The 11,033-nt window shown below is 38.6% G+C and overlaps 1 protein-coding gene across 1 annotated transcript; it reads right to left on the bottom strand.

Annotated features, from left to right (window-relative positions):
• Window positions 1-1,010: 1,010 nt before the first annotated feature.
• Window positions 1,011-6,728, bottom strand: LOC137968298 (uncharacterized). Its single transcript, XM_068814901.1, has 4 exons — window positions 6,649-6,728; window positions 4,580-4,769; window positions 2,941-3,038; window positions 1,011-1,241 (listed from the first exon to the last, which is right to left on the bottom strand). The coding sequence occupies exons 1-4, from the start codon at window positions 6,667-6,669 to the stop codon at window positions 1,011-1,013; spliced, it is 540 nt and encodes a 179-aa protein (XP_068671002.1). The 5' UTR covers window positions 6,670-6,728.
• Window positions 6,729-11,033: the final 4,305 nt, after the last annotated feature.

Below are 11,033 nucleotides of genomic sequence, written 5' to 3'. Positions count from 1 at the left end.
CGAATAAGAATTCTTAGATCTATGTTAACATATCTTTAAGGGTAATTTTGGTGCTTATTCCAAAAGGAATGGATAATATAAATAGCTGTTAACATCGGTCTTTGTGTATGAAAGTTTGGCCTTTGCCTTTTTTTCAGAAAACTGTGGATGAATTTAACAAAAAAATTGAAGCTCCTCCCATGATAGCGAACGCAGACGTATTTCCGCCGGAAATACGTCTGCGTTCGCAGGCTACTCCCATGATGCCAGCATCGTGAGGTAATTATAACGTGTCATTTTTCTCAAATAATGGGGAGTCAGAACACTCTTTGAATTTCAAAAACTCTAACCAAGTATTTTCAACACGATTATTTTTAGTGGATTCGATAACACGTCAAAACGCACTCCTGTTATTATATAACAAATACAAAATTACATATCAAGGCTTGAATTTATAGGCCCTTAAAAACTAATCCCCATTCCAGAGTCCATAGCGTTTTCTCAATGCGGATTCCCGGAAAATACGTCAAACTGAATCCGAAATCTTGGCTTAAGCTCCGGGATCCGACGGTTGAACTCCCGCGAAATCCAAGTTTGACTGGATTCCGAAATCCAGAGCATGGAATCCGAATATTGCATAGGGTGCAGTTTACTTTGAATTAAATTACGTTCAATTTCATCATTTAAAAAATTAACATGCGCACAATTTACTCTTTCGTAGAATATTGCTTTTACAACAGGAGGGTGAAATTCACACTTCCGTTTACTTGTCCATTTGACTCCCAAAAGTCATTGATACGTAAATACTCTCCACAATTTTATTGAAATGTCAGTCAGAGAGGTATTGAGAATCAAGAATATTATCAGCTTAAGAGGTCTGATCTGAATACAAAACCAAATTCTCATGACTACCTGACAATGAAATCCTTGGTACAAGTTAGGAGGATTAACGTTTCGATGATCGTGGGAATGCCGTTCAGCCGTTATTTCTAAATAAATAATTTACATTTTCATGCACTTGCATTATTAAATTAAGAACAGGAAATGGTTAGGTTAAAATGGAGCCAAACCCCACAGTCGACTTTCCATTTCTTTCTCAGAGAGAACTTTCCAGACTTGCTGATTCTAATGTACGAATTAGTTGCGCGCAGTTTCACGGCCCAATACAACGTTGGGTTATCAAAGTTGTATGAGACGTAAACTCGATGAAAAGAAAACTGGCATTTGTCCTCAATCCTATCCGTCGGTTGCTTAGATAAGGTCTGTAAATGAGAAGAGAGGCACACTTTAAGAATAAAAAGAAGACATTAGCGCCTTAAACTCATATATTTTTCTCAAATCTTGAGATTTAGCTCTTAATTGGCCACTCAATATATATTTTTTTAACAAGGATAGTTATGGGTTCATCCATGAGATGACAATAAATTTCTTAACTTGCTTTCGAGTTTTGAAAGGAGTTTTCGAAAGCAGTTTAATTAATTTTGTGAACTCATCTCATGTAAAATTGAATAGACCCTTGATGACACATTATAATGCTCAAAAAGAAAGAACAGAGGCCAGTCACAGTAACTTTGACAAAGTAAAAAAACTGCAAGTACAAAACATCATCCTCGCTCCCAGGGTCCTCTCTCTTCCTCCCTCGAAAAAGTACCCTGGTTACGGCTGATCACGTGTCTGCAGGATTTTTCAGATCCCAGAAAGAAAATTGAAGGGAGCGGCAAAATGGTTACATTTTGGTTTCCATTGATGTCATCTACTGAGCCAAGTAGGGAGTGAAAATTGAACATTCCCAGGAGTCCTTGCAAGCAACCATTCAAAAAGCCAGGAAGAATTATTCCTTTTTCGGATTGTGACTTGGCAATCTCTTCCGCTCGACTTCAACTAGTTTCCAGTTTCCCGTGCGCCTGATAACCTCAGAGATATAAAATAAATATCTTACTAACTCGTTTCTCCGTCCGTACTTAAAGTTATGGATCGATCCTCGTTTTTTCTCGTTGACTTATGGCCCGCTAGCTTCTCGCCTGGACCATAAATCAACGGAAAAAAATTCGGTCCGTAACTTACCGTACGGACCTCCAAATCGTTTAGTAAGAGGTATTTATCACCCGGAAAATCTTACTTCATCAAATTTTGATATGACTCCTGGGATCAAACTATTTAGAACAACAACCAGAGGTGATCTCAGCGCGTGGCTGAGATCGAAGGAGGATAAAGATGCAGCCGTCTGCGAATTATTAATTTAGGGAGCTTAAGAAACGACGACGACGACGGCAACAACAACACCACAAAACAAAGATATCATTGGTTAAAAGAACACAAACAATCGTGCTGCACGTGCATCACGCATTATGGCACATTTTTTTGCGGTACACCGCATAACATCGACGTGAAATCACCAAATTTAAGGTTTTGACTACAACGTGGGCATGCAATTCCTGGATTTCACATGGCGTCACGACCGCCGTGTTGGTGTCCCCAAACAATGAAATGGCGGCCATGTTGGTGTCCCGATCCAATCCTCCGGGGATTGAAAGCTATTATTATGCTAACGTCTTCTTTTGTTTTCGTTGATCACGTGAGTGAAACCCAATAATAGAGCTAGAGTCTTTCATTCTATATTTTCTACTCTGAAACCACTCGTACCAATTTATATTTAGGATGTACGAAGTACCTAAACCAGGTGAAAACATCGCGAATGATTTACGATAGTGCAAAGTTATATTTTGAGGTGATGCTTTCGTGGCCGTCGTAGATCTTAAACCAACAAACTTTAACTCGCATATGACGTTGAGTTCTGGTGTTGATCCCGGTCCACATTTGTGGAAGCGAATATTTTCAACAATGCAACAGACATGCCAGGATGGCCTCAAGTTTGAGAAATATATGTGGTCTAACCTTCTCACAATTTTCTTAGGAAAAGGAAAGGAGATATTAAATGAAACAAAACAAAACAAAACTTACCAATTTTCCATTCTCAACTGCGAGGTAATATCCTGGAAATGCCACAGACTCGAACATTGTAAAGGTACTGCTGTCTTGACACCTTCTTTGGGCGAACACTGTGGAAAGGAGAAAATGAGAATTAATTTGGAGTTTGTCCTCTTAAGTTACCAGTGTTCATTCGTACAAAACATACACTTATCAACAGTAATTACCAAACAATCCACACTTAACGTTCAAAGTAACTTAAAGGCCTTTGCACGTGTTGGCGTTAAAATCTGGAATTGAACTTATCGAAAAACTCTTTTTAAAAAACCATTAGAACAAAACTAATTAAAAATCTAGAAATTGAAAATTGCCATACCAAGAAGACAGATACCTTAATTAACAAGATGAAAGATTAGATTCAAACTGAAGTTAAGTTTAGTCTGTAGTTTTCCTCAGGACCTCTTACTTTTTGTTCTTTTACCTAGACTGTTTTCTTCTCCTTTTCTCCTAAATTAATCCTTCTCCCTTCGAAACATTTGAAAGCACGATGAGTAATGTTTACATGATGTAATCGTATGTAATGACCATTTATTGTTTTAAAAAAAATTGTCTAAATTATTCTTTGTACAGTCTGGCTTGCCGCGATTAGCTTTTCAATATTTGCAAGCCCGCCTAGTAATAGACTGTATTCAAAAATGGCGGCCAAGAAATTATTTTATTTTGTCTTTGTGCTAATCACCTCACTAACCTCACTTTGGAGGAAAAATTCTTTTGAATTCGTTCGTGCTAACGAGGCTAGCGAGAATGATTAGCATAAAGACAAAAGAACAAGAACCTAGCCACCATAACTTAAACTTTTCGCTGTAAAGGATGTTTAAAAGAACAGCTGCGAGTTAGTAATTCATGGTTACACTCACGAAATCAGATGATCTTTTTTTGAGTGAAATAAATGTATAGTATTTGGAGAGCGGGTTATGGACGAAAGAGAAAAGTAATGCACCTCTTGCACTTATCAAGGCAACTTGCAACTGTCGGACCTCCGTCGCTTTTCATCCCCCCCCCCCCCCACCCCCCCTCCCAAAAAAAAAATAAACGTAAGTCTTTCCGTAAAATTCCTTTTTTTCCAGTAAAATTCCTTTCACAATTTATGCCAAGGATGCCATCTTTTTTTCAAACATCCGGGTCGTTTTTTTGAGGTGGGGTTGCTTTGTGCAAAAACATTTATGCAAAACACCCAAAATGGCGTCAAAGTGATGTCATCACTCCTTTTTTGGCAACCTGTTTCCCATACATTCTCTCTAATGTCCGTAGCAACGTGACGTCAGAGTCCGGCGTATATTGACACTTCTAGTAGTATTTGGAGAGCGGGTTATAGACGAAAGTGAGAAATGACCCTCTCACTTATCTGCACAATTTAAGCAATTGTCTCTTGTAAACACCTGAAAAAAGCAGATGGTCTACCATTTTGCAAAAGGAGACTCTTTGGAGCTACGACTGAAAATTTCGAAATGGTGAATTCTTGCCAAATTGTTATCTGGCACTCGGATTTTCTCCGAGGATCCCTGGGTCGAGTCAACACATTTCTTTGAATGGGGTCTGAACAATTGTCATCTCCTCTCTTTCCCCTTAAGAGTTAAGTAGTCCTTCCTTTAATTCAAGTAAGTCAACTCACATTTACTGTTGTGACAAATATCAGAATTTCCTGTGAAAGAAAGTCTGAAAACTCCCAATCCAACGGCTCTTTTAACTTCCAAATATTTTCCAGTGCTAAACGATTTTATGGCCCATGTTTTGTGAGTCCTATCACCAAGGCAAGGAAACGAAAAAACGTACGCAGAAAAGCTGAAGAGAACAACTGCACTCTGTGAATGAAAAAAAAAAATGGAGTTAGAAAGTAGATGTGAGCTACAGAATCAAGTTTGTTTTATATTAACCAAGATCTTATTTTACGTCTTTGATACCAAGATCCATAAAGCAGGGTTTATAATACAGTGGACAATGCTGTTGCTTGAGCTGTGCAGACAATTTTGGCGTTGCCCATGAAAAATCCATCTTTATTATATAAACACCAATGAAACTGATCATGTGAGCTTTCGCGCGAAACCACATAAGAAAATAACATTGTATTTTCCGGCACACGTGAAAAGATCACCGTTGCTATGGTTACGTAATTAATCGCGGCGCCGTTCCACGTTTGGACCACAAAAAGATATTGAAGTGATACGGTTTGGTATCATTTCATTGGTGTTTATATAATAAACAGAACGATATATGACCGCTTGCAGATACGAAAGTTCTCTTCTCGTGTTGAAAAATGTTCCACTCGTTCGCTGTTTTGAGAGCCACTAGTTTATTTTTTTTGGCACAGTTTACTAGTAAACAAAATAATTAGCATGTTTAACGAGTGAGTGAGTCGGAACTGTACTAAACATGGAACGCGGACGATGACCTTTTGATAAGGATTACCGTGAAAATAGGATTATGTGAAAAAATGACAAAGAAATGTTTATAAAAGTGAGGAAATTTAAAAGGAATAATAATTCTCTAATCGGGTGAGAATTTCAAAGATGCAACAGTTTCTTGCAAAGTCTTACGTACATCCATTGGTTTGAAACATTTACGGGGGAACTAATTGACCATTTCGAGTATTACCACAGCTAATTAGATACCATTTCAAACTAATCTTGATTTTGTTTCACTGACATAATTGCATTTGGCCAATTAAATGCCCTCTCGTTTGCACAAAAACGGACCCAAAATTGTAGAATTAGCATGTTTAACCAGCGAGTGAGTCGGAACTACTTCGTTAACTCTAACCGGCGATTGACATGGATTCCGGAAGATGACCTTTTGAGAAGAATTACCGCGGTGAAAATGGGATTAAGTGAAAAAAAAAAACAATTTAACGGTGAAGAGGAAAAACGAAAATCCTTTATTAAAATCCCATAAAAAACCTACGCGCAAATGATCAAATTTCAAAAACCTCAATAAAAACAACAATCATTCCATCAATAAAGATATAAAACGCGAGAAAAATCAATATGAATTATAAGCAGGTAGTTAAACTTTCCCTTTTTCCTTATCTACGACATGGTTGTTGATGAGAATCAACAGCAATGTTAACAATTTTTTAAAAAATTTAAAGGTCGTACTTCTGAAAAGGCCTAGCTTATATATAAACAGAATTAACTATTAGAGGATAATGTAAAGTGCTATTTCTACCCATGTAAACCATGTGAGCGTTAGCCCTACGAATGGAATTGGGCCCATTCAAGGACAGACAAAAACTGAATCCACGACCTTTGGGTTAGATCACCGCTGCTCAACCGACTGAGATAAAAAACTATTAAAAATGCTAGAACTATTCAAATCATCTTGTCTATTTCTAGATCTCTTTCTTTGACTCCTTCCCTTCTTTTATTTAAAACGAATAATAGTTCAATCTCTAATCGGATGAGAATTCCGAAGATGCAGCGGTTCCTTGCGAAGTCTTGCGTACATCCACTGGTTTAAAACATTTACGGGCTGAATTCATGACCATTTCGTGTACTGCTGCAGCTAATTAGATACCATTTCAAACTTGATTTTTTTTTAAACTGGCATCAATTCATTTAGAACAACATTTTGGCCAATTAAATACCCGGCTCACGTTTTTACAAAAACTGACGCAGAATTATGCAACCCGAAATCCCTATCAAACCATTCATATCGTTTGCCTGGGGTACAAATGTCAATGCTTACCGTGAAAATCTGGGGCCTCATCTACCTTCACAATTTCAACAATGGATAATCAATCTTTTCTCCCTATTTCCTAGTTTTTTTCTCTCTTGATCTGATATCAGAGGGAAACTTTTGAGGGCCTTTTATCTTATATCAAGAATTAACTGGGGGCCCTCCCATTGGTCGATAATAATAGATCTCGCGTTGAATATTTCCTTAGCTAAGAGGCCTAAGTTCCCACTATAATGAAACTAGGAATTGTCTTTGAGGCACGCCCAATATGCTGTGCTTTTACTTCGGTCTAATTAATACTGTGTTGATTCGTAACATTAGCATGTGTTTTTAGTCCCTCAAAGAAGATGCTTGACGTGTTTTTGCTCTCTTTTAGACTCAAAATTGCAAGTTGGCTGGTGTCTGTCTAATTTTGTACGATACCATTCTAAACAGGATGGATTTCGATCCGGCGACGATAGAGCTCGTTTCAAGTACCTTGTTTGTTGTCTTTCAGTTTTTGACGTCATTTGACACTTGTATTCAACCACAGCTAATATTTACTATTTAATTAAGTATTTCAGACAAAGGAGAATTCTTATTTCCCTCTAAAATGATAAGTAGTACTGAATCACCGATCTAAATTAATTTGAGATAAATTGAGGCCAACCGTACTTGTTGTATGAAGATAAATAAATTGCAATAATCTTCGAGGCAATTTCAAGTGGAACAATTGGGAAAGAACCAATTGGAAAAGAACAAATTTTCTCTCCTGTAAATAATTATACGAAACTCTGCTCCAAGCTACGTTTACGTAGATTCATATCCAGTGAGTCACACGCAAACGACCATAAAGACGATTCGAACCGGATGTGATCCGAAACAAGCACACACCTTCTCAGTTAAAGCTAAGGTAGATGATGGAATTAAACACATTGCAGATGACACCCTAAGGAATACTTGCAATTAAACAAACCATTTTTTTTAAGTCCCCGAATTATCCAATGATAGCTTTTCTTTCGCAGGAACTGTAATTTGCATCTATATTTCAAAACAAAAGAAAACTGGAAATAATGTATTCCCGTGACTGCATCACTGCGAGAAAACTTACAAGGAGGATTTTGCGACTTAGCGAGTAAGGCTTTTAAAAAGTTTCAACTTCAATTGTAACTGTTTTCGTGTTTCAATAATGAGAAGTGGTATATGCGGCACTTTATTCGTTCGTCCATTCGACCTTACACAATATTGAAAAACCACTAAGGCGTGGGAAGGAGTAAAAATACTAGTTCCGAGTCGGTGATTCCCTCACATGAATGGGCGACGTCCAAGTTACACTACAGATCGCTAACGATTTCCAATAACCACACTTGTAAGAAGCGCATCAGAGATCCCTGAGTAAGCTTTGCATCAGTTAAATAAGCCGAGGGCAAAGGTGGGTTTAAACAGTGCTGTTTTACTCAAAATCCTATCAGAATACAGAGTCCTATTGTAAATGGAAAAAGGAAGATTCGAGGAAGAACTGGATGCAAATGTTAGCTGCGCCACAGTTCAAATCTTTCGAAAGCAGATGCAACACGGAACTAGTATTTTTACTCCTTCCCACGCCTTAGTGGTTTTTCAATAACTCTCGTGACTGATCTGGTGATTTCGTGCGTGGAAATTTCGCTTGACAGAAAATTACCGTTACGACTGGCTAATGCTCTGAAATTAAGAACCTAACAGAACTTAGACAAGGTTGTTTAGGCGATTTAATTAGACAAGCTAGAGTCCCATCAAAATTCTTATTCATCCTTTTTTGAAGGGGCTGTTATGGTCGTCCAAATGTTTCAATATTCGCTAAATTCTATTAGCTGTCGCAAAACCGCATTCGCTGTCGCAAAAACTCATTCGCTGTTGCAAATGTTCCTTCGCTAGTACTGAATTAACTTAATTTGCATTTGCTAAAATGAAAACATAATATTCGCTGACATTTAACAGTATTCGTCATTACTACATCAACTTCGCTGTTGCAAAATATTGTTAGAAACCTCCAAGGCCGACCCTCACGCAATTCGTTTCCAGGCCTTCTGGCTGTTCGTACGTGTTTTGTCATTGTCTGCACGCAGTGAAGCGGTTAATTTTTAGCGACAGCGAATGAGTCTTAGCGACAGCGAATAGGATTTAGCGAATATTGAAACATTTGGACGACCATAGGCTGTGTCGTGGTAGTGAAGTTCATTTTAAGACGTTTTACCAATTACTCGCCCCCAACTGCTTTGCAACATTTTTAACCCCAGAAATTACTTTCAAACAACAGAAATCAATTGAAAGCTTCGTTAAAAAAAAGGGGCGGTGGAGAATATTTAATTTTTATTACAAACAATACCTAAAACTTTGAAGAAATGTTAGCATGACCAGTTCTCAAAAACCTCAATTGCGTCCATTTTAATCTTCCTCAATTTTATTAAAACCTTCCTTTTGATCAATGTTTTACGTAGCCATTCATCAGGGGCTTAATTGAAGGCACATGCGTTTTTTGAGACCCAGGCGGCAACTGGAAGTGAGGTGTTTTCTCTTTTTACTTGTCTTTACATTGCTAAGTGTCTCAATTCTCCATTAGAGATGATAAGTATAAAAATCTGGGAGGCACCACTGGTACTGGCACGCGAAATGTTCTCTTCCGGTTGCCTTCCGCGTCTAAAAGACCGCGCGTTCTTAAGCTCAGTATTGTTCGTATGTTTCGCTTGGTTTGGTTGCCTTTTGCGGGTCGCTGAATTTGACTAAATCTCGTGACACAGCCCTTTAAGTCTCGTGAATCTCTATTCTAACGACTGTAGAACCGAGAACGTAATTGTTGTGAACCAAAGAATGCTTGAAATTGCTGACAATCGAACACATTAGCACCTGATCCGATACATATCATTGATCGGATCCCGACATGCTTACCCTAATGAGAATGAATTTTCCTTAATCATGTCAAAAATAATGCGATTATTTCAGTGTGGTTCAGGGTCACTAGGCGTTATTGGGATAAGCACACTAAGGTGTTATTTATAAAAATGGTATTTTTGCGGGGAAAACCCGCAGTTACTATAGGTAATCACATGATTTCGAGTGGCATGGTATTTCGAGTGAAATACGCTCAAGCAAATTTTTTCAAAGACGACCAAAATTTACAAGTGCTTATTTATTCCAAATTGCACGAGAAAAATCATAAGATTACTTATTAATAAAATTCGAAATGGTTACGTTAAGCAAAAGAAACGCACGCGTATCACGCAATCACGGAAAAATTGCGCCATAATTCCGCATGATTTGAAAATAAAAGATTGGATTGTTTCTGACCAAACCCTGTTGTTTATAAGCCAACCATAATCCAGAATTTCGATGTGTAATTTGCAGTGGTATTACACTTTTTTTACTGTTGTACACTTGACGCCCTTTGTCCACTATTTTTCACGCTGTGCCTTATTAACACCATAGCATGGAAATTAAGAGCTTCGGAGGGGTATAAGCTAACCAAACCGATATCACAGAAGGTCACACACCTGACTTGAAAGTATATGCGGCGTCAGAGACCAATTGCAAGCTACAGAGAACTATGGAAAGTGTAAAGTACGGTATGGAATGTGTCGGACTCAGGTGGAATGAGAGGAAGTGTCAGCGGTTGCGCATGTAAAGCGAAGGAGCTTGGACCAAGGTGCTGGCTGTATGAAAATCGATTACTTGAAACCCATCAATTGCCTGCGAGAGGATTCTAGCTCAGTACAAATTTCTCGGTGTGCGGGAAGGTGCGACACAGGAAGACGGATTAGTACTGGAGTTAGTGGCCCAGGAATTCTTGAGGAGGGTTTCGGTTATATGGTCTAGTCCGCTGTACGACCACGCCAAGGCTGTGGCATCCAACCATTACGCATTGCCAGTCTTAACGTACCTGATGTGAGCACAGACTTGGCCCGTGGCTGAGTTACAACAGATAGATAGAGAGGTGCGAAAGATTATAGCAGGAAATGGGGGCAACCACCCTCAGGAGTCGACAGCTGTGTTGTACTTGGCTAGAAAATGTGGGGGGAGAGGCCTGAAGTCAGTAGAGGAGGAATACAAGAACATCAAGAAAAAAGCGGCAATCAAGCTTTATGAGAACACTGACTCATCGATGTCTGCTGTAAAGAAATTCGAAGAGAAATCAATGAAAAAAGGACACCACTCTTTCGTTAAAGATGAACAGAGATTTGCTCAACACCGCGGAGTGCATCTCCAGCTGAAATATACCCAGAGCCTTTGTGTATCAAGGAAGATGGCGAGAACATTTCTGTATCGAAGGTTAAGGCATGTCTAGCTCCGGTTCGACAGAAAAGTATTAAGAGACAGTGGAACTGGAAAAGTGGCAAAGGAAACTAATGAAGAACAGATGGGATGACTGTTACTTGGACCGA

This window comes from Montipora foliosa, chromosome 8, assembly GCF_036669935.1.
Source record: "Montipora foliosa isolate CH-2021 chromosome 8, ASM3666993v2, whole genome shotgun sequence".
In the NCBI taxonomy this organism is placed as follows: Eukaryota; Metazoa; Cnidaria; class Anthozoa; order Scleractinia; family Acroporidae; genus Montipora; species Montipora foliosa.
The sequence above is the reverse complement of the archived record's forward strand: the minus strand, read 5'-3'. Positions and strand labels throughout refer to the sequence as shown.